The sequence below is a fragment of the Pelobates fuscus genome, chromosome 1, assembly GCF_036172605.1.
Source record: "Pelobates fuscus isolate aPelFus1 chromosome 1, aPelFus1.pri, whole genome shotgun sequence".
Taxonomy (NCBI): Eukaryota; Metazoa; Chordata; class Amphibia; order Anura; family Pelobatidae; genus Pelobates; species Pelobates fuscus.
This window is the reverse complement of record NC_086317.1, coordinates 25290658-25315603: the sequence shown is the minus strand read 5'-3', so window position 1 is coordinate 25315603 and position 24946 is coordinate 25290658. Positions and strand designations below refer to the sequence as shown.

General features: G+C 40.6%; 1 protein-coding gene across 7 annotated transcripts in view; it reads right to left on the bottom strand.

The window, feature by feature from the left end:
• The window catches only part of ACP6 (acid phosphatase 6, lysophosphatidic), a 38129-nt gene extending 14026 nt beyond the window's left edge, over positions 1 to 24103 (bottom strand). The window contains exons 1-8 of one of the 7 annotated variants that reach the window (XM_063446791.1): positions 24046 to 24103; positions 18864 to 19092; positions 14565 to 14693; positions 12237 to 12367; positions 8836 to 8915; positions 8186 to 8273; positions 5915 to 6047; positions 3724 to 3824 (exon numbers count right to left, since the gene is read on the bottom strand). In XM_063446791.1, coding sequence (XP_063302861.1) covers positions 3724 to 3824; positions 5915 to 6047; positions 8186 to 8273; positions 8836 to 8915; positions 12237 to 12367; positions 14565 to 14693; positions 18864 to 19061 — 860 coding nt within the window. In that variant the 5' untranslated portion in view covers positions 19062 to 19092; positions 24046 to 24103. Of the gene's footprint in view, positions 1 to 3723; positions 3825 to 5914; positions 6048 to 8185; positions 8274 to 8835; positions 8916 to 12236; positions 12368 to 14564; positions 14694 to 18863; positions 19093 to 21348; positions 21378 to 22261; positions 22291 to 23898; positions 23981 to 24045 lie in introns of those variants that run through there. The other 6 variants (XM_063446763.1, XM_063446815.1, XM_063446773.1 and 3 more) reach the window with 6 other exon arrangements.
• Positions 24104 to 24946: the final 843 nt, after the last annotated feature.

Here is a 24946-nt window from a genome sequence, read left to right as displayed (position 1 = left end):
TAATTGAATATTTATTTACAGTGTGTGTATATAATGAATGCAGTGTGTGCGTATGAGTGCAGTGCGTGTATGAGTGCAGTGCGTGTATGAGTGCAGTGCGTGTATGAGTGCAGTGCGTGTATGAGTGCAGTGCGTGTATGAGTGCAGTGCGTGTATGAGTGCAGTGCGTGTATGAGTGCAGTGCGTGTATGAGTGCAGTGCGTGTATGAGTGCAGTGCGTGTATGAGTGCAGTGCGTGTATGAGTGCAGTGCGTGTATGAGTGCAGTGCGTGTATGAGTGCAGTGCGTGTATGAGTGCAGTGCGTGTATGAGTGCAGTGCGTGTATGAGTGCAGTGCGTGTGCGTATATAATAATTGAATATTTATTTCCAGTGTGTGTATATAATGAATGCAGTGTGTGTGTGTGTGAGTGCAGTGTGTGTGTGTGAGTGAGTGCAGTGTGTGTGTGTGAGTGAGTGCAGTGTGTGTGTGTGAGTGAGTGCAGTGTGTGTGTGTGAGTGAGTGCAGTGTGTGTGTGTGAGTGAGTGCAGTGTGTGTGTGTGAGTGAGTGCAGTGTGTGTGTGTGAGTGAGTGCAGTGTGTGTGTGTGAGTGAGTGCAGTGTGTGTGTGTGAGTGAGTGCAGTGTGTGTGTGTGAGTGAGTGCAGTGTGTGTGTGTGAGTGAGTGCAGTGTGTGTGTGTGAGTGAGTGCAGTGTGTGTGTGTGAGTGCAGTGTGTGTGTGTGAGTGAGTGCAGTGTGTGTGTGTGAGAGTGAGTGCAGTGTGTGTGTGTGTGTGTGCAGTGTGTGTGTGTGAGTGAGTGCAGTGTGTGTGTGTGTGTGCAGTGTGTGTGTGTGTGTGCAGTGTGTGTGTGAGTGTGCAGTGTGTGTGTGTGTGTGCAGTGTGTGTGTGTGTGTGCAGTGTGTGTGTGAGTGTGCAGTGCGTGTGTGTGCAGTGCGTGTGTGAGTGCAGTGCGTGTGTGAGTGCAGTGCGTGTGTGAGTGCAGTGTGTGTGTGAGTGCAGTGTGTGTGTGAGTGCAGTGCGTGTGTGAGTGCGTGTGTGAGTGCAGTGCGTGTGTGAGTGCAGTGCGTGTGTGAGTGCAGTGTGTGTGAGTGCAGTGTGTGTGAGTGCAGTGTGTGTATATGAATGAAGTGTGAGTGTGTGTGATGCAGTGTGTGTGATGCAGTGTGTGTGATGCAGTGTGTGATGCAGTGTGTGTGTGTGAGTGCAGTGTGTGTGTGTGAGTGCAGTGTGTGTGTGTGCGAGTGCAGTGTGTGTGTGCGAGTGCAGAGTGTGTGTGTGCGAGTGCAGAGTGTGTGTGTGCGAGTGCAGTGTGTGTGTGTGCGAGTGCAGTGTGTGTGTGTGTGCGAGTGCGTGTGTGTGTGTGCGAGTGCGAGTGCGAGTGTGTGCGAGTGCAGTGTGTGTGTGTGCGAGTGCAGTGTGTGTGTGTGCGAGTGCAGTGTGTGTGTGTGCGAGTGCAGTGTGTGTGTGTGTGCGAGTGCAGTGTGTGTGTGTGCGAGTGCAGTGTGTGTGTGTGCGAGTGCAGTGTGTGTGTGCGAGTGCGTGTGTGTGTGTGCGAGTGCGTGTGTGTGTGTGCGAGTGCGTGTGTGTGTGTGCGAGTGCAGTGTGTGTGAGTGCAGTGTGTGTGAGTGCAGTGTGTGTGAGTGCAGTGTGTGTGAGTGCAGTGTGTGTATATGAATGAAGTGTGAGTGTGTGTGATGCAGTGTGTGTTTGTGTATGTGTTGGTGGGGGTGGGCATTTAATATATTATTAATTATTATTTTTATTTTTTTTATATTATTATTTTTTTTTGTATTATTATTTAATTATTATTTTTTTTTATTATATTTTTTTTCGTCCCCCCTCCCTGCTTGATACATGGCAGGGAGGGGGGCTCCTTCCCTGGTGGTCCAGTGTCATTGGTAGTTCAGTGGGGGGAGAGGGGTGCTGGCAGAGCTGTACTTACCTGTCCTGCAGCTCCTGTCAGCTCTCTCCTCCTCCGCGCGGTCTGTGCAGCTCCCTCTGTCAGCTCCCAGTGTAAGTCTCGCGAGAGCCGCGGCTCTCGCTAGACTTACACTGGGAGCTGACCGAGGTGCTGAACGGACGGCGCGGAGGAGGAGAGAGCTGACAGGAGCTGCAGGACAGGTAAGTACAGCTCTGCCAGCCCCCCTCTCCCCCGGTCTGTATTATGGCAATGCAAATTGCCATAATACAGACTCTGACTCGAGTATAAGCCGAGTTGGGGTTTTTACGGTAATTGTATTTTACTTTCCTGTTGGCACTGCTCATTTTTATTTTGTCCCTTATATATGTCCAATAAATATTTACTTTGAATTTACCTGTTGGACCTTTGATCTCTTCAACATCTACCTCGAAGCCTGTATAGGCACCTTGGAGCCTCTTCTATAGAGCCTGATACGGCTCTCAGCTGTGTGAGTTTTATTCCACTTGGTGTTGTATATATACAGTGAGCACCATGTGTTTTCCTATTTATATTTTGTAGATCGTTCTGCTTGACCTGTACTCATCCTACTGTGCTTATTTTTACGCTTCTTATTTTTTCATTTTTATTTTATTTTTACTTAATTTTGTATTCTCTCTCCCACGGGAGCTTCCTGATGGATTTAAAAATCGCACCACCGATCCTTAAGGATTATACCAACACGAGGAGACGAACTTGTGCCTTATTGCACCTGAGGAAGTTTATGCTATATGAACAAAACGCGTAGGGCCTCTTTTATAGTGTTATTAGAGGGTTTTTTTTTTTTTGCGTTTTTATTTTTACTTTATATCGCCACTTTGTCCCTGTACTTAAAGAAGAACTGCAGCTTTTCTCAATATTACGCCATTGGAGGCTCCGGTCTTCCTGCACCAAGTGACTGTTTTGTGAATGTCTACTTATCGTTTTTATCCTGTAAGTACAATGTGTATTAAAAGGTTTACTTTGCACTATTATTTTTTCACTTCTCTGCCACATATCCAATCTTTGATTCGAAGATACTTGGCTATATATTGATATGCCTACAATCAATCTGGGTTTGTGAGTGAATTTCTACAGAATATAACTTTTCACTCCATTTACTTGCAATATTTCCCTGTTATTTCTATTATATTTCTGTATTGTAGATACCAGTTTTTTTGGGGTGTGTATTCTATTGTGGAGGACCTGGAGGAGTCCTTTTTCTACATGCAGTTAGTATATTGGGGAAAATTCGTTTTTTTAAATATTTTTATATCGACTGACCATTTATTTTTCACTGAAGATGTTTCTGTTATACCTGGTGTTTATCTAAGTCTCAAAGGCTGGCCATCACTTCTCTGGAGTTAACTATCGGATCTTGGCCAAATAACCAATGGGGAAAAGACTTTCTGCAGCTATTTGTGGTCACTTGACGTGCACAGAAATAGATCCAACACACTGAAAAATGTCTAATTTTTCTTTTGGCGACTCATTGGACTCAGCCACTTAATGTGCAGAATGAGGCTGGAACGAAATGGTCATATTTTGGATGCACTGATACAAATTACCTCTTCTTACAGTGAATGAATAATTAGTAGCACTACGACATTCTCCTAGTACAGTTTGCCAATATGCAGCATGATTAACTGCAACAGACAAAATACTCAGCCAGCATTTTGTTTAGTCACAGGTTGATCAAGAATTCTGTGAGTTATAGTTCAACAATAGCTTGAGACAACAACAGTTGGACACCCCTACTCCTGGAAGCATCAAAACGTTACACGTACCGATCACGATGTCCCATTGTATAAGAGAGAATATCAATTGCTCTTTGCTCTGTAGTCCTCAGATGGGGTTTGTCCTTCAATGAGCAGGGGAAGCCATGGACCTGCACAAGAAATGCATGAGTTATCGGGAGATACCGTAGTTAATGAATATACAAAATATTCTGCCAACATACAATGAAAAAAATCTTTCCAATGATGCAGAACCGGCCTCTCCTATAGGATGTGTGTCAGCACACCAAGGCTGCAATTTACAATACTATGTAAATGGGGTTTCAGCGCTTTCTGATCAATAGTGTAGTCAAAGAGGCAGTGAGTGTAACAAACAGGGGGTTTATTAATTAAACAGTGCTGGAGAATGTAAGGCAATATTGTTACTAAATATATTCAGTCTGTTTTTTTACCTAAAATGTCAACTCACCATTGTGAACAAACCTCCCAGGTGCTTTTGTTTAGTGCTGTACATCATAAAAGTTAAGACATCTTTTGTTTCAAATACTATAAATTATAATTAATATTTTATTTTAGATAACTGCACAACAGTTTTTACAGAATATCAATATCCTCAGCACTGCTCCCTCTAAGGTGTGCAAGCACACACCTGTATTGCCTGGAGTGCACATAACAAAACATTTTGTGTGGACAGTCTGTGGGCCTCGGCTGCGTCAGAATCTGTCAGTTAATTGTGGCCACGCTCCACGAGATGTCAATATAACTCGTGGGAGGGCAGCTAAGAGAGACAGAGCTGCAAGGCGCCCATAATGAGCACAGTGCAGACTCACATCAGGTAATGCAAGCAAAGTAAATGTGGGCAATTTGGCATTATTATTATTATTGCCATTTATATAGCGCCAACAGATTTCGTAGCACTTTACAATATTTTGAGAGGGGGGATGTAACAATAAATTGGACAATTACAAGAAAACTTACAGGAACAATAGGTTGAAGAGGACCCTGCTCAAACAAGCTTACAGTCTATAGGGCGTGGAATGGATGTGGCATAAGAGAATTTAGACAATGTGGCATGATGTGGGTGTAATAAAACAGAGATAAACTGAAATATATGTTGGCAGTGTGGCATGAGGGCATAACAGAAATTGCAATCGTATTTGTATTATATTAAAACATTGGATTACAGTTTTTATTAGCAGTGAGAGAGAGAGGCTGTGACTAAATTAGCATGAAACCATTTCAGATTTACATAAGCATTCAGTGCGCACATACTTCTGGAACAGTGAAATCATTTGCATCTCAACACATATTTATTTGCTTGCCAAATACTAAAAAGTAGAGGGAAGATTTATTTGCCTTTAGTATCAGAGAATCCTCCTGTGGATAAGTTCAACAAAACCATTCGTCCTTATAGAATAAGATGTTCGAAACCCTGCACAGAAATCATGGATCTGGAGATTTCAAACTCACCTCTTGCGCAATGACGCAAGGATCTGTCACTTTCCTAATGGAAACTTTAACTAGAAACGCCAGGCACTGCAACTGCTTCATAGTATCTGGAGTCCCCTGGCACCATCCTTCCATTCAGCGTTAAACTTGAATTATTAGAGTCCAGACCAGTACATCCCTTCTTTGCTGCTTGGGTTAACGAGAAAGCATTAGCCAGAGCAGCAATGGAAGGTGGTGACTGACTAAGAGTGCCATCTGTCCACTTAGTCTATCACAGTCGCCCTCTGCTACAATGAACTTAATCTCTGCCTTAGCCATACTTGCTGTGGGGGCACGCTTTAGGAAGCCAGGGGCTCTCATATAGTGTTAAACTGAGGACTCATGGCACTATAACCAATTCAATCAAATAACATTCAGTGACCCTTTAATGTTTTATAAACTGTCAGAGAAACATTCCACAATTCTCCTCACTTTTTCCATGTTGCCCCAGAATCACTATCTATAAGAATAGGTCATAGAGACAGACAGACAGACATTGATTGGATTAGACAAACTACCAGAGTATTGCAGTATGCAATGATACCTTTATTACTGGACTAACAGAATACTTAAACACGCTTTCAAGAGTTTTCCTTAAGTATGTAGCAATCAGTAATACTTCAGAACTGAGAAAGAGAAAAACCCTCAAAAGTTTTTTTTTGTTTTTTTTTAAGTATTATGTTAGTCCAATAATAATGGAATCATTGCATACTGCAATACCCTGGCATTGTGGCATCTTATATATAATTTTTACCTCTTGAGCCAGCAGATTGTCAAGCAGCAGAAAGAAGTCAGCACCCTTCACGTGGTCAATGTTCATCTCTTTGTGGATCTTTGTCAAATCTTCTGACATGCCAGGCTGGGACGTAGCACGAGACATCTTGTTACTGGAAGAGCAAAGCCAGAGGGAGGATTATTAATGGTTCATGTGTTTTGTCTCATAAATCCCAATACTGTGACGTGGCGCTGAAGTAGCAGGAGATTATGGGATACATTACTTATTCCCTACCAGCAGTCCTGGTCATGACATATTGATTGGAACTGCATTACACACTAATAGCAGCTGCAACTGACATTTTACATAGCCAAATTCACTGTTTAGTAAACCTGGCTGTGTTTTGCAGCTGAGAGAGACAAGGACCGCACATAAACAAAGTGATTTAAACCCTAAATGAAAGATAACTGAGCAGTGAGAACGGAGGGGCATAATCTATCCATCAAAACGGCTTCATAAAGCTAAATGTTGTTTTGGTGACACCTGTTAGAGCTGTATGAATAAAATACATTGCATATTTACTGCACTTACTGTAATGTAACCTGTAAAGTGCTGAGTACACCTGTTAGAGCTATATAAATAAAAAATAGACTGGATACCTACTGCACTTACTGTACCTCCCTCTACTATAATGTAACCTGTAAAGTGCTGAGTACACCTGTTAGCGCTATATAAATATAATATAGATACACTGTATACCTACTGCACCTCCCACTACTGTAATGTTACCCGTAAAGTGCTATATAAATAAAATATACATCCACTGTATACCTACTGCACTTACTGTACCTCCCTCTACTGTAATGTAACCTGTAAAGTGCTGAGTACACCTGTTAGTGCTATATAAATAAAATATACATACACTGTATACCTACTGCACTTACTGTACCTCCCTCTACTGTAATGTAACCTGTAAAGTGCTGAGTACACCTGTTATTGCTATATAAATAAAATATACATACACTGTATACCTACTGCACTTATTGTACCCCCCTCTACTGTAATGTAACGTGTAAAGTGCTGAGTATACCTGTTAGCGCTATATAAATAAAATACACTGTATACCTACTGCACTTACTGTACCTCCCTCTACTGTAATGTAACCTGTAAAGTGCCAAGTACACCTGATAGCGCTGTATAAATAAAATATACATACACTGTATACCTACTGCACTTACTGTACCTCCCTCTACTGTAATGTAACCTGTAACGTGCTGAGTACACCTGATAGCGCTGTATAAATAAAATATACATACACTGTATACCTACTGCACTTACTGTACCTCCCTCTACTGTAATGTAACCTGTAAAGTGCTATATAAATAAAATATACATACACTGTATACCTACTGCACTTACTGTACCTCCCTCTACTGTAATGTAACCTGTAATGTGCTGAGTACACCTGTTAGTGCTGTATAAATAAAATATACATACACTGTATACCTACTGCACTTACTGTACCTCCCTCTACTGTAATGTAACCTGTAAAGTGCTATATAAATAAAATATACATACACTGTATACCTACTGCACTTACTGTACCTCCCTCTACTGTAATGTAACCTGTAATGTGCTGAGTACACCTGTTAGTGCTGTATAAATAAAATATACATACACTGTATACCTACTGCACTTACTGTACCTCCCTCTACTGTAATGTTACCTGTAAAGTGCTAAGTACACTTGTTGAAGCTGTATAGACATACATATAAAATGTACATTTTCAGATGCAGTGAAATTGAATAACTGCCTATTGTTTATGCACACTTTATAGCTGCCATAAATTAGTTACATGGCTGGATGAGGGGAAAAAAAAAAAAAAAATAAAATAAAACACACTTGAAACCATTGCAGATGACATAAGGTAAAACAATATATCCTACCACCCAGGGGACATAAAAATCTGTGTTCGAATCAATGCACCCTCGCAGCACATTTATTGTATATTGAGTGTATACTTGAAGGGATGACGGGCAGAGAGTAAAAGAGCTCAAACATTTGTAAAGGCAAACTGGGTGAGACAAATGTGTTATCTGATTGTGTCTGCCTCCATTACTAAACCTTGAACTGCTGTCATCTGCAGCAGGCGATCTAGTGATAATGTACAGGTGGGTTACATGATAAGAACTTCTTAAACTACTCACACAGTTAAGAGGGCAATCACACCAATCACAGAACTGGACTTGCTTGATTTTGAATACAACAATAATCTGCTTTAAACATGCTGAATAGCAATCAATGAATTACCCAATCATATGCTTCAATGCTTGGCAGCCCTGGTAATTAGGATACAGGATTTCATTGGTGGCATCGGCAGTAACGATCGTCACAGGCCCTACACAAACAAAAACAAAAACAATGAAAAATGGTATGAGATTTATTCTTATATCTATGATTACCATAACTTAAATAGGCGTCAATGTAACTCTCCTGGACACCTTATCCAAATGATCACAATATGATAAAAAAAAATGTCCAAATTATTCATCAACAAAAATTCCTATAGAATTAAATGGTGACATCTGTAGATAAATCATTTGAGAAGTTTTTCTAACAGACTGTGATCATTTGAGAAGTTTTTCCGAAATAATTAAATTTAGGCCATAGTGTTGACTGTTGTACACATTAGCCAATAAGCTTCAAGAACAAAAAGGTGAGATGCAGCTGCCTGAATAAGTTTATATAGAGAATAAATAATCTCTAAACTATAGACTGAAATCATATGCAGACACTGTAACGCGACGGGGAAGATTTACGGCGTCACGATCTGAAATGCAGTGTAATCACAGTGCAATCACTATGGAAACCAACAGAATCAGTAAGTTCATTCCAATTATTTCAGCAAACTGGGAAAAGTAATAATAATGTAGGTGGAATCGTACAAAATCCCCACTGACCTTCCTGCTGCTGCCTGAATAGTCCGGCTAACAGACAGCGGGTCGACTCCATGTTACGGACAATGTTTGTAGAACGCACACTGTAGGAGAAACAAAGTGATCAGTCGCACATCACAAATAACAACATCAAGACAACCTGATAAGTATGGAGGTATTCCAATTTAAACAGGGACTATATCATGCAAAATAAGGCAAAGTCCCTTCAAGAACAAAGACATGAGAGGGTTGGCATGCTAACAAGGAACTTATGAACATAAAAAGTGACGGTAGATGAAAACCATTTGGCCCATTATTATTATATTATTTATAGAGCGCCATCAAATTCCGCAGCGCTTTACAATGGGTGGACAAACAGACATGTAGTTGTAACCAGACAAATTGGACACACAGGAACAGAGGGGTTGAGGGCTCTGCTCAATGAGCTTACATGCCAGAGGGAGTGGGGTAACGTGACACAAAAAGGTAAGGATAGTATTAGACTAGTGACAGTGGCAGAAGAGAAAACAGTCGGGAGCTATTAACAGTTTAAGTAATACGCTTTTATGAAGAAGTGGGTTTTTAAAGATTTTTTTGAAGGAGTGGAAACTGGGTGAGCATCTAACGGAGGAGGGAAGCGAGTTCCACAGGAACGGTGCAGCCCTCGAGAAATCTTGAAGGCGAGCATCAGAGGTGGGAGTACGGACAGAAGATAGACGTAAGTCTTCAGCAGAGCGTAAGGGCCTAGACGGGACATACTTGTGTATAAGGGAGGATAGATAGGTGGGAGCAGCATTATGTAGAGATTTGAAAGCAAGAACCAGAATTTTAAATTGAGCTCTGTATCTTAAAGGAAGCCAATGTAGGGACTGACAGAAGGCCCATCAGCGTTAGCATTTTCTGCCCAATTTTCTAAACAAACACTTTCATTAGTCCCTGGCCTTATCTTATAGCTAGGATCGCCTTATGCCTATCCCACGCCTGCTTAAACTACTTCACTGTGTTAACCTCTACCACTTCAGCTGGAAGGCTATTCTATGCATCCACTACCCTCTCAGTTAAGTAACACTTCCAGAAAATATAGTAATACTTCCAGATATTTTAAACCTTTGTCCCTCTAATTTAAGACTATGTCCTCTTGTTGTGGTAGTTCTTTTAAATATAGTCTCATCCTTTACTGTCCCTTTATGTTTTTAAAGTTTTTATCATATCCCCCCGTCTCGTCTTTCCTCCAAGCTATACATGTTAAGATCCTTTAACCTTTCCTTGTAAGTTTTATCCTGTAATCCATGAACCAGTTTAGTAGCCCTTCTCTGAACTCTCTCTAAAGTATCAATATCCTTCTGGAGATACGGTCTCCAGTACTGCGTACAATACTCCAAGTGAGGTCTCACCAGTGTTCTGTACAATGGCATAAGCACTTCCCACTTTCAACTGCTAATACCTCTCCCTATACAACCAATCATTCTGCTAGCATTTCCAGCTGCTTTATTGTATTGTCTGTCTACCTTCAAGATGCATTATCTTGCACTTTTCCACATTAAATGTCAGTTGCCACAGCTCTGACCATTTTTCTAGTTTACCTAATCATTTGCCATTTGGCTTATCCCTCCTGGAACATCAACCCTGTTACATATCTTAGTATCATCAGCAAAAAGACATACCTCACCATCAAGACCTTCTGCAATATCACTAATAAAAATATTAAAGAGAATGGGTCCAAGTACAGATCTTTGAGTTACCCCACTGGTGACAAGGCCTTGCTTCGAATATATCCCCCGTTGACTACAACCCTCTGTTGCCTGTCACTCAGCCACTGCCTTACCCATTCAACAATATTGGAATCCAAACTTAAAGATTGCAGTTTATTGATAAGCCTTCTATGTGCAATAGTGTCAAAAGTCTTACTGAAATCTAGGTAAGCAATGTACTTGTACTAGGCAACATTTCCCGAGTGCCATCAAATTAATACATATGACGTAGAGGCTCTTAAGCAGGACTAATATTTTGGATTTATTTTTAAACACTTTATTTATTCCATTGTAAAGGGGTTTCCCTTTTTGATATCAATATGAATGTTATTTGGATGCATGCTGGGCCACTTGATTGATGGATGAAGCCAACATTCCATTTACACATCAAAGTGAAAGTGAGAGAAGAGGAGGGGGCTTACGCAGTGAAATGAATATTCAGGCTTTTACAATTTTCAGTCAGAAAACTTACACAACAATAACCTGAAAACTAAACCTATTAAAAAACAAACAAAATGACAAGATTCATTAGAATTTGGGTCACTCATTCTACTTGCAGTTACACATACGGCCACTAAGGGGCACAAGGATTAAATTGCATGAATTATTTGTGCCTGAGGTGATATTGCGGCTACAATTATGATGAATCCAAAAATATGCAAAATGTAGGTCACCCCAAAACATATTTTGTAAAGATCACAGTTCTATATGTCAGCCGTTTTCACAGTCTTTTATTACTCAAATGAGCATTTCCCAATCAGGAGCTGGAGTCAGATCTATAAATTAGGAGTGTAACGCAAAACAGCTTCCCCCAGCCATGCTGAGAAACTGCACAAACTAGCCAAGTTGAAAATCTGGTATTCTTCTAACTTTGCCATTCTCAACTCAATTTTGCCTTAGCTTGTCAATTCTCCATCACCCCCACTTTAGCTTTCTGTCAATGTTGTAATAGTAAGGAATTTATAGTCATAGCATTCTTTAAAGGAACACTCTCCAGTGACAAATTTAGTAGCTATACACCCAGATAAAACATGCATGTATTTTTTTCTGCACTTTTTCTTTGTGGGGTATATGAAAAAACTGTTTGCAAAAGCAGCAGATCTATTGTGTGCGGCTTTTTCAAGCCCTCCGTGTTTTCCCGAGCACAGACTTTCAGTTCTTATGAATGAGCTTTAATATAGCTCAATGAGAAGGTAGGTGTGCTGATTGACACCCAAGGAGGTGTGTCTGTTAATTTTTTATTTTTTTTTACAGTTTATAAAAGTGCAGATTTCAAAATAATTGGGTGCAGAGAGAGAGATGGAAAGGGAGAAAGATGGGGATACAGGCTACAAATCTCACTAGTCATTCATTTTCTCACTGACATTCAGGGCATACTATTTAAATTAGTTTACCACTAATGCAGTACCCACTGAGTATAAACACTTACAGCACTACTAAACAATGACCGGGTGTATTTCTATGCAGATGCCGGAGCACAAGAGTGCGAATCTCGAGACGAGTTTGTCATCTACACACACACACACACACACACAGCACAAGTAGTAACAGTTATTTTTAACTACTGCTTTAATGCAATTTGCTGAGCAATTGACCTTTTTAAAAGTCATTGAGAATGGATGGGTAGACAGACAGACATTTAATTCAGGTTACTGTATTCTCTCTTGTGCTTACAAGACTTCTGATGATTTAAATCCTGGAGACAGGAAGTCTTTTTCCTCAATGTAGCTTTTTCTGAGCCGTGATCCAAGTTTAAACATTTGATCCATCCCGATGGTAGTGAGCTGTCCTGGGAATGTGCCTCCCTGCAGCAAAAAAGACAATTCAACATAATGATAAAAAAAAAAATGTATTTGAAAGCTCCAACCAATTGTACTTTTACCCCAACAGCCATTTCTCTGCTACTAGATTTTTAATAGAGAGAAATTAAACTAAAAGAAATTGATCTAGATGAATATTCTTGTTCTCTGGTAGAACATTGGCTTAAGGGTACAGTACAGAGAGTTGTTATTAATGGTACATTTTCAAGTTGGACAGAGGCGGCAAGTGGTGTCTCTCTGGGTTCTCTTCTGGGACCGCTTCTATTTAATATATTTATAGATGATCTTGAAATGAGCATTGAACGCCATTTCAGTGTTTGCAGATGACACAAAACTCTGTAAAGTTATACAATGTGAGAAGGATATTGCTTTGCTGCAGAGGGATTTAGATAAGATTGGGGGACTGGGCACTCAAATGGCAGATTAAATTTAATGTAGAGAAATGCAAAGTTATGCACAAGCAACTTATACACTAAATGTTAGTGAATTAGGGATAACCACACACGCAAAGGATTTGGAAATTGTTATAGAGAACAAACTAGGCAACCATGTGCAATGTCAACCTGTAGTGGATAAGGCCAATAAGGTATCGTCATGTATAAATAGAGGCAATAATTCTCAGGATGAAAATATAATTTTGCCTTTGTATAAATCACTTGTAAGACCACATTCTGAATATGCTGTGCAATTTTGGGCACCTGTTCTAAAGAAGGATATTATAGCACTAGAAAAAGTGCAGAGACGAGCTACACAATTAATAAAAGCAATGGAACATTTAACAAATTTAAATCTCTTTAGTTTAGCTAAATGGCACCTTAGCGGGCATATTATAGCATTATACAAATATACTCATGGTCGATACAAACCATAGTCTGGAAATCTATTCATAGACAGGACTACATATATGACCAGTTTTTACATAAGAACAATGAAATTCTCTGCCTGGAAAGGCGGTTTTAGAGCCTGTACAGATGTTAAAACAGCAATTGGATAAATATTTGAAAAAAAAAATGAATATTTAGGGATAAGATTATTAATTAGTGGAGTAATGGCTTCTTGATCCATGGAGAGATCTGACTGCTATTCTGGGGTCAAGAAGGAATGTTTTCCTAGTTTGTTGCAAAATTGGAAGTGCTTCAAACTGAATTTTTTGCCTCCTTTTGGATCAACAGGAAAAAAACAGAAGTGAGGAAGACTGACGTTGATGGACACAGGTCTCTTTTTAGCTTTGTCACTATGTGATAAATATTGTAAGCAAGCCCCTGCCTGCCCTATTAAAAGAAAATGTAGTTAACTGTGCATGTGTAGGGATCTGCTGCTCAGGGAAGTTGTGTGTGTTGGGCTGCTGCTCCGTTAACAAATAGTCAATCAGTCCTATGGCACTCTTCCCATTCTCATAGCAGAACCAGAAACCCAACAGCAGAGAGAACTGTTGTCTCTTTTTTATTACTTAAAATATAAGATGCAGCCTAGCCTATTTTTTATTAATTTGTAATGTATCCATATATTTTATATCAGTAAATCTCCTGGCTTTTCCTTGCACTGAAAGGTCGCCATGTTTAGTGTTCTTTGGTCAGAACCACGATCTATCTGCTTGGGCCATGCACATTTTCAAGTTATGAAACGATCCACCAGTACACAGATTTTTGAGATGGCTGGCACTTGACAATAAGTGTCAGGATTTGGGAATCCACAATGGTTCTCAGTTACCTAGACAGTTTTTGGTCGGATGAGCTGTGCTTCCAGCCAAAGAAGGCTTGAACAAGAGCAAGGGTAAGCTAGGAGATAAACTGAAATATGAAAAGGTATTTAATAGTCTGATTTAGGATCCCGTTTTAAAATGAAACACCCTACTGAATTAACCACTATAGACGATGTGTGAAACTGGCTTGATAGAGACTCTTGTTAGTCAAAACGTTGTCTTACACTTTAAAATAAAAGTTTGCATTGGATCATGTGACAGTCAATGGTCCTTGCTAGCGTAAGGCTGTGCTGACAGCAAAGTGCGAAATGTACGTAATAGAGGAATTTAACACGGATTCGAATTGGTGATACATTTAATGTATTCCTCCCATTAAAAACATTAGTATTAAGAAAAAGAGGGAAATCAGAATGGTGCATATTACTATCCGACAGAAACAAAGAAAAAAAAAAAGTTTGTTCAGTAGCATATGGTGCATACCTTCAACGTGTGAGACCTGTAACGCTCCTCAAACGGAGAATGTGGTTTGGGACCTCCAACAAGGTCTGTGACAGTGTAGTCAATCTGAGTGTAATCTGGGGCTTCTAACATTTTTGGAGACCACTCAACCTGTGAAAAGAGAAGGTATATTTAGAAATACTAACAGACCTGAGGGCAGGAAACAATAAAATGAATCAAAGTCTCCAACTGGGGACATACTGTATTGAAATGTTAGATACAGACATACAGATACCGAATCCTCTAATGTGATCTGCCTAAACCTAGCAGTGGGAAAAGCTTAGGATCACAAGTGACACCCAACTACACGTCCTATGAAGCTTTGTCAGGCTTAGCACAGCACGGTTACTGGTAGTGTTTGACATGTTTGCTGAAAAATTTTTGTTTCTGGATCCTGTCATTTTTTGACAGACTGCAAAAGTATTGATACTTTTATACATGGGGGCAGAAACATGACTGTCACAGGCAAGCCTGCCTCACCCCTTCTCAATAAGGTATACTACATCTCATTAAAATGCACAGGTAAGCCACAATTGCATGCAAATGTCCAGCACACAGGGTTCCCAGTCTCTGACTGGTCAATTCCCTGGGAAAGAGGGGAGGCTTTGCGAAGGCTGCAAACCATCAGGTCTGCAGCGATTGCAAGCTGTTTTTTTCCCATATTCCCCAGAAAAAACAAACATTCAGGAAAAAAATACATGTGTTTCTTTGGGGACATCTCTATTAAATATTTTTTTTAAAAATCAATTAAGTGTTCATGTAATATGGAGGAAGCATGTAATAACTAGCATACAGATGTAAATCTATGACAAATTTTTTTTTTAATAAATGACCGATTATCGATATCTATATTGCTGGTTTACCTACCATTATCATAAACTACAACTGCAATTACTTATACTCCGTTCTATGTTATGCAAAAGGCTAAGAATGGCCTGAAGGCAACCCTAATCTACCAAGGCTCATCCCATAACAACACTGATACTGACCACTGACAACTGCAGAAAAAAATATGGGGTGTATTTTCTAAACTGCCAATAAAACAAACAAAAAAAAAAAAAAAAAAAAAAAACAGCTACTTTTCCAACAAAACTAAAGTATCTTTGCACAAAGATTTGCATTTTATGTACTTTTTTTAAAGTATGGTAAAACCAAATAAATATTTGCCGTAAAATGAAACAATGCTCTAATTTTTTTTTGCAGGGACACAGCAGGAAAGTCCCATGACAACTTTTTAGCATAATGTCCAGTATCCATCTATTACATCTTACATATATTTACAGACACAAACCAATAAAAGGCTTCTAGTCTTCGTCCTATTATGGTAATGACAGATCGGAAGATCCATTCTGTATTCCTCTTCTGAAACTAATATCACAATGCCCAAGGCAAGAAATTCAATCTATTTCATTTTCCTTTTGAAATTACTTTCAAATTGACTTATTTTCCAAGGTGTTCTGAATGAAAAGTGTTTATCAATCACATTCTGTCTTTAGCACTGGCTGTCCTCTGCAGATAAACATCTGGGTGATGATGTTGCGGAAGGAGCTGCATTCAATGCTACTAAAAAGCACACATTATAGCGGACACAATGTGTTAAGGATTATTAGCAGCTAAAAGGCATGGTTCCCTTCAGAATAGCAAAGCATTATGGGACATAGTTAGAAAACAGCTGGATACCTTGCTTTTGGCCAACCCTGGCATGCACACCTAATCTATGCTTTACTCGGATAAACACACACAAAAAAGAACCTTGGATTAAAAGATAATTACATAAAAATGGCTTCTTTCGAAGATGACTGCATGTACATCCGCCATGTCACAGTATAACAAACAAAACAAAGCATGGAGCTATGCTATATAATGGGGAATATTTATCAGACTGGTCTGAAAAGAGTCAGATTCTGTCATTATTTTGATTGGATTTACTGAAGTGCCCTAAATTGTTACGGTGTTATTCATAGTAAATTCCGCCAGTTATAACAGAAATTTCCAGTTGAGAAGACTGACAGTTATCTGCCGGGTAAAAAAAAAAAAAAAAAGGTGGAAATATCCATAATCCGCTGCAAAAAGGGGCAAGAGAAGGAAAAAATCTGACAGCTTTAATAAAATTCAGCCACAAATTCTCAAAAAAATATACAGAAAAGGATCAGACTCTTTTAGAAATATCTCCCAGTGCCGCCTGTTGTATTGGATATTGTGCCAGGAGTCCCCTACGTGAACAGGTTGGTATTTACAGGGTCACCCCAAGTGCCTGCACTGCTTCAGAACGTTCAACTTCAACTTTAACTATTGCATGGTTGCACAAATTTTCAGATCATTTATTGGGTGAAAGTCAATGAAAACTATTGGTTTTTGAAATAATATAGAGCGGTAGTATTAGTGATAAGGTCAGTGCTTATAGTGCTTGGAGTGGTTTTTTTTAATGCCATTTTATCGACACATTAAGCAAATTTCCAGGCCGGCAGAGCATCTTTAGGGACTACTGGTATAATGGCAGAGACAATGTAAGTACTGTAACTGAATGGATTAGAATGTCTGTAGTCCTCTTGCACAGTCCCTCCATTCAGTGTTTAACCATTTTTGAGCAGTTGAACACAGAATGAAGGGCTCTGGCCATCCACAGCCAGGCCGCCACTGGAGGTTTGGCCAAGGCAAAGATTGCACACTTCCTTCTATCCATAGAATGTATTGTGATATGCAGAAAACGTTCCACTGACACTCTCAGTCAATCACTACTGCCGATTGCTGCTCAGGCTTAAGCTTCCTCATTAGCCCAAGCAGCACAAAGGGCGACTCATTTAGCATTAAAAATGGTTTAATCCTGACTTGATAGACGGAGCCAGGGAACTTCAGACACTACAACCACTTCAATGAAATGTAGTAGTTCCAATGCCTACAGTATTCCTTTAACGGTTTATGTATTCTATGTACATGTATCTGTGCATCTGTTACTAACCTTTGGAAACGCAGCTTATCTTTGTGTGCCACAGGTAACACACGCAAACTTTAGCACCACAACGTTCAGATACAAATCCAACTAAAGTGAATTTAGTTGCAATATTTACAAAGTAGGCAAGTGTATTGTATTTGCATGTCATCTTTTTTCTGTAGCGGACATACTGCGAATACATGTATATTAACTATTATTCCTGTATTTAATTTACACCACTGCTCCACAAATATGTGCCTAACCGTTTCTTCCCATAATCCATTTGGCCACACATTAGGAATTATTGGATGCCACTAACAAAAATATATGAAGGTGTTTGACCGAAATCCTACCCATAATGTTATCCTTGAGAACTCAATTTTACCTGTTTGTTGACAGTTCATGAAATGTGCCGCCTTGAAAGGACAAGCTCTTACACGGTACTGGAGAGATATTAACTAAATAACTTGTGGCAGGTTCATTAAGATTGCTCACTGAATAATTAATTATTTTTATTACCATTCCTATAGCACTAACATATGCCACAACATTGTACACTTTTACAAAGTGTTAAAACTATTATAAATGTTAACAGGGGCCGTTCACCCTATGCATTTCACATACTGCATGTTAACATGTTACATGTACTGCCAATCAGCATGCAGAAGACATATATTCTACCAATATCTGCAACTCTCTGTTTCCTTATTTAGCCATCACTTCCAAATTTCCCCTGCTACCTCATGTCTCGAATCCTCACGGTATCCTTTAGATTGTAAGCTCATGGGCTATCTACCTATGCACTTTGCATAAAAGAGCTTAAATGGCTAGATTACGGGCAGGGCCCCCTCTACCTTTTGTATTTGTCTGTGTATATTGTATGTTCTCCACTAATTGTACAGTGCTGCAGAATCTGTTGGCGCTTTATAAATACCAGTAATAAATAACTGTACAGGAAAATATACTGGCTCTAGAAACCACTCAGATACAAAGGAGCAGCTTTATTGCAGTTGCAGGTGAAAGGTAACTATAGATAAGTATATGGTTCAATGTATATTTAGAATTGTAAACTGCTGTGAAATACGTTGGCGATTTATAAATGTTAATTATTTCACCACCACAATGTATGGATTGCATATTTATTTTAAACGGGAGGTGACTATTTTGTGTCACGATACCTCAAATATAACATTGTTTTAATTACTTAAGGACTTTATGAATAAACACAAGCCACTCACCAGGTCCCATAAATAAAAATTAAAGGTGTATAAATGTTTAAAATTAAGAGACTTTTCCACAAGAGGGCACTATCAACCTACCGCAGCCCCTTCTATTTGAGTCCCACTCACCTGCTCCTTGTGTGGAATGGGTTTGAGAGGTGTCCGTGCTCCATGTCGATATATGACTTGTACCAGTTTCAGATCATACTCTTGGTATTCATTGTCAGTGTTGGCGATGCCCCTTTTTATATCAGCATATGCTGTATTCTTTCTATGCAGACAGTAGATGACCGATCCAACAACTCCAGCCCGAGTCCAAACACTCATGATGCACGTTTAAGGAGTATGTAATGCCTGACTTAGACAAAGCAAGAAAACAAACACACTTTATTTTTTCTTCTATTTCTAAGTGAAATATTAGCCATATTAGTCCAGTAATAAACAGGTAAATTATATATACATATATTTAATATATTTTAAAGGTGTATCCACTGCTGTTGTAGAACTCCATCTGCCAGGATGCTTTGCCAGTTGGGCTCTCCATCTCTACTTTAACGCTTCTTAGTAGAAATGTAGTCGTTACCCTAATACTCTTCATGCCTCTTGATAGTATTGTCAAATACTAAATATTACTGACTTAGAATAATTGTGAAGGAAGATATTTGCACAATTTCGATTACATTTCACAAATATCTTTATTTATAGCTTGTTTTTTTTAAATCTATGTTTGTGTGTGTGTGTGTGTGTGTGTGTGTGTGTGCGCGCCTGCCGCCTCCCATGTATTACAAAATTTTTAGTAGAAACCTTACAGTTGAAACAAAAACCCATAAACATTCATGGGCTTATGAGGTATATAGAGTGATTTCAAATAAATCTTTGGAAGCACCATATTGGGAGGGTTTCAGACATGTTTCCAACTGGGAAGAAAACCCCTTCAGTGACACATGAATCCAGCGCCAATGTCCCTCGGCGCTGGGTCAGGCTCCGCCCACGCTCCTCCTCCGCCAACGTCAGCCGGCGGGGGAGACCTAATGCGCATGCGCGGCAGTGGCCATGCGCGCGCATTAACCTCCCCATAGAAAAGCATTATTCAATGCTTTCCTATGGGGATTCCGGCGATGCTGAAGGTTCTCATGCATCACATGAGGACGTCCAGCATCGTTTAAAACACTTTTCGTGTTCTAAGAACACGGAAGTCCCTCTAGTGGCTAGAAGCCACTAGAGGAGGATTTAACCCTACAAGGTAATTATTGCATATTATAAAAACTACAATAATTACACCTGCAGGGTTAAGGGTGGTGGGAGTTGGTACCCAGAACACTCCAATGGGCAGAAGTGGTCTTGGTGCTTGGAGTGTCCCTTTATTTGTGTGTGTAACTTTTCATGTCTTATCAATATAATATATCATAGGGGAGATTTTCCAATCTAAAGTGTAACTTTAATAAGCTTAACCACACCTGTATTCAAGGAATGATTACTTGGCAATAGTAACAAAGAAATGGCAGTATTACTAGAGTAATAAATTTAAGGGACATTCCACACTCCTAAAGCAAAGAGTGTGTAGTATTTTTTCCATTTCACAAAAAGAGCAGATTGCAATAGAAATGGTCACTTTTATAAACGACTCAGACAACCAACCAGTGCCGTTAATTCATCTGAAGGCAGCAATTACCCAGAGGGCCTGCCTTGCAAAGACTGCTCATTGAGCTGCATTGGGAAGTCTGTTATTGGACAGTCACGGGACGTCTGGGCGGGGCTAGAAAGGGAGGGCTTGCTAAGGCTTCAGACAAGATAACTGCAGTGTTTGAACAATGTGTTAGGATATACCCCAATGAAAAGAAATGCATACATGATTTAATTGTTGTATATCTACTAAACTGTTTTTTTTGTATTTGGGCTTTGGAGCGTTCCTTTAAACATAAGTGGGTAATAGTATTAGAACAAATATTACTAGATGATACTGTTAGGGTAACAAATATAATATAGAAAATTGAAATCATTGAAGCACAGGCAATAGGAATAGGGAATTACAGAAGAATCAAAATATAAAAAAAATGGTAACAATTGTTTTTGAGGTAAAAGTAGTAGGAGCAAGGTTACTTGGGGTAATAGTATTATACGGTAATGTTTCTAGGCGGTAGGTAGAGTTTAACAGATAACCTTACTAGAGGTTTGAATAGTATTAGAGGCAATGTTATTAGGGATAAGAGAAATCCAGTGATGTAAGGTCCCTGTCCCATGGGGTTAGGAAGCAAGGAGGACTAGAAGGAGTAGTGATGCCAGGTCAAGGGGGCAGTGACATAGGAACACAATGGGCACAAGGGGGACAGTGACATAGGAACCTTGCAACAGAGGGGGTAAGAGTTAAGTGACAGAGGGTCCCATTGAGGGAGGGGGAAATAGGGTACCAGGGGGTAGGGATGCATCAGCGCAGGGGGTGTGAGGGATTTTGAGGGTTGATATAGCAGTAAGGGAGTTGGGGATGTGAGAGGGCATTTAAGGTTGATAGTGATATAGCAGAAAGGGCATTGGGGTGTGAGGTATAATTACAGTTTCCAGATGTCAGTGATACAGGCAGTAAGGGGGTATTGGGGGTGTATTGGGGTATAATTACAGTTTCCAGGTGGCAGTGATTCAGGCAGTAAGGGGGTATTGGGGTATAATTACAGTTTCCAGGTGGCAGTGATTCAGGCAGTAGGGGGGTATTGGGGTATTTGGGGTTACAGGGTGTTGGGGTGGTTGTGGGAGGTATTTGGGGTATAATTACAGTTTCCAGTGATTCAGGCAGTAGGGGTGTTATTGGGGTAACAGGGTGTTGGGGTGGTTGTGGGGGTATTGGGGTATAATTACAGTTTCCAGGTGGCAGTGATTCAGGCAGTAGGGAGGTATTGGGGGTTACAGGGTGTTGGGGTATAATTACAGTTTCCAGGTGGCAGTGATTCAGGCAGTAGGGGGGTATTGGGGTATTTGGGGTTACAGGGTGTTGGGGTGGTTGTGGGGGTATCGGGGTATAATTACAGTTTCCAGTGATTCAGGCAGTAGGGGGTTATTGGGGTAATTGGGGTTACAGGGTGTTGGGGTATAATTACAGTTTCCAGTGATTCAGGCAGTAGGTGGGTATTTGGGGTTACAGGGTGTTGGGGTGGTTGTGGGGGTATTGGGGTATAATTACAGTTTCCAGGTGGCAGTGATTCAGGCAGTAGGGGGGTTATTGGGGAATTGGGGGTTACAGGGTGTTGGGGTGGTTGTGGGGGGGTATTTGGGGTATAATTACAGTTTCCAGGTGGCAGTGATTCAGGAAGTAGGGGGGTATTGGGGTATTTGGGGTTACAGGGTGTTGGGGTGGTTGTGGGGGTATTATTACAGTTTCCAGTGATTCAGGCAGTAGGGGGGTATTGGGGTATTTGGGGTTACAGGGTGTTGGGGTATAATTACAGTTTCCAGTGATTCAGGCAGTAGGGGGGTTATTGGGGTATTTGGGGTTACAGGGTGTTGGGGTGGTTGTGGGGGTATTGGGGTATAATTACAGTTTCCAGGTGGCAGTGATTCTGGCAGTAGGGGGTTGCTGGGGTATTTGGGATTACAGGGTGTTGGGGTATAATTACAGTTTCCAGGTGGCAGTGATTCAGGCAGTAGGGGGGTTATTGGGGTATTTGGGGTTACAGGGTGTTGGGGTATAAATACAGTTTCCAGGTGGCAGTGATTCAGGCAGTAGGGGGTATTGGGGTATTTGCGGTTACAGGGTGTTGGGGTGGTTGTGGGGGGTATTTGGGGTATAATTACAGTTTACAGTGATTCAGGCAGTAGGGGGGTTATTGGGGTATTTGGGGTTACAGGGTGTTGGGGTATAATTACAGTTTCCAGTGATTCAGGCAGTAGGGGGTTATTGGGGTATTTGGGGTTACAGGGTGTTGGGGTATAATTACAGTTTCTAGTGATTCAGGCAGTAGGGGGGTTATTGGGGTATTTGGGGTTACAGGGTGTTGGGGTATAATTACAGTTTCCAGTGATTCAGGCAGTAGGGGGGTTATTGGGGTATTTGGGGTTACAGGTTGTTGGGGTATAATTACAGTTTCCAGTGATTCAGGTAGTAGGGGGGTTATTGGGGTATTTGGGGTTACAGGGTGTTGGGGTATAATTATAGTTTCCAGTGATTCAGGCAGTAGGGGGGTTATTGGGGTATTTGGGGTTACAGGGTGTTGGGGTATAATTACAGTTTACAGTGATTCAGGCAGTAGGGGGGTTATTGGGGTATTTGGGGTATAATTACAGTTTCCAGTGATTCAGGTAGTAGGGGGGTTATTGGGGTATTTGGGGTTACAGGGTGTTGGGGTATAATTACAGTTTCCAGTGATTCAGGCAGTAGGGGGGTTATTGGGGTATTTGGGGTTACAGGGTGTTGGGGTATAATTATAGTTTCCAGTGATTCAGGCAGTAGGGGGGTTATTGGGATATTTGGGGTTACAGGGTGTTGGGGTATAATTATAGTTTCCAGTGATTCAGGCAGTAGGGGGGTTATTGGGGTATTTGGGGTTACAGGGTGTTGGGGTATAATTACAGTTTCCAGTGATTCAGGTAGTAGGGGGTTATTGGGGTATTTGGGGTTACAGGGTGTTGGGGTATAATTACAGTTTACAGTGATTCAGGCAGTAGGGGGGTTATTGGGGTATTTGGGGTTACAGGGTGTTGGGGTATAATTACAGTTTCCAGTGATTCAGGCAGTAGGGGGGTTATTGGGGTATTTGGGGTTACAGGGTGTTGGGGTATAATTACAGTTTCCAGTGATTCAGGTAGTAGGGGGGTTATTGGGGTATTTGGGGTTACAGGGTGTTGGGGTATAATTATAGTTTCCAGTGATTCAGGCAGTAGGGGGGTTATTGGGGTATTTGGGGTTACAGGGTGTTGGGGTATAATTACAGTTTACAGTGATTCAGGCAGTAGGGGGGTTATTGGGGTATTTGGGGTTACAGGGTGTTGGGGTATAATTACAGTTTCCAGTGATTCAGGCAGTAGGGGGGTTATTGGGGTATTTGGGGTTACAGGGTGTTGGGGTATAATTACAGTTTCCAGTGATTCAGGCAGTAGGGGGGTTATTGGGGTATTTGGGGTTACAGGGTGTTGGGGTATAATTACAGTTTCCAGTGATTACAGATAACTCTCTCACTATTAGCTCCGTGCTATGTCCGTGCTAGCTCCGTGCTATGTCCGGTCAGGGCTCCTGTATGAAAGCTCTGCGTGCCGGCCGGATGTTGCTACACTCCGTTACAGCCTAAGATGCAAATCCCCGACACACCACGAAACTCCCACTTACTCTCCTGGGCTATGACGGGTTAAGCCGCTGAATACCAAGATGGATTCTGGGTAATGCGGTCCTACAGTCCCCTTTCCTCTACAGCAGCCTAGGAGCCACGGACTCCATATCCCGGCAGCCTCTGCGCGCACAGCATCCCTCGCCCTGGACAACGCAGCATGACTGGTGTGCGAACCTGGAGAGATTCGGACAGCGCCCTCTAGAGCTGGGAAGCGGTCACAGGCAAATTATGGGCTGTAGTTCTTACACTTAGCCATGTAGCCCCCCCTATCCCATCCCATCCCATGCCACCATGTTTTAGGGAATCACACCCATGTACCATGTTACTGATTATTATTATTGGTATTTATATAGCCCCAGCTTATTATTATTATTTTATTATTTATATAGTGCCAGCTTATTATTATTATTATTATAATTTATATAACCCCAGCTTATTATTATTATTATTATAATTTATATAACCCCATATTATTATTATTATTATTATATTATTTATATAACCCCAGCTTATTATTATTATTTTATTATTTATATAGTGCCAGCTTATTATTATTATTGTATTACTTATATAGCGCCAGCAAGTTCCGTAGCGCTGTACAATGGATAATTCCGCAGCGCTTCGAGAGAGTACATGTACTATAACTATGCTAATAAAATTGGGAACGCGCAAAAGTTCAAAATGTGCGCGCAACTTGGTTCTGGCGATGAAAGGGTTAAAATTAAATACTTGTCTGCACTAGACTGGAAATCAAGATAAAAATCCCCCTTAACATCACCCACACTTCATTATAATAACATAAATAATATCATAACGTTGCCACCACCAATTTATGAATGGGGTTCTTGGTCTCCCCCGAGTAAATCAGAATAAAAAACTCACAAAATATGGCTTAGCACA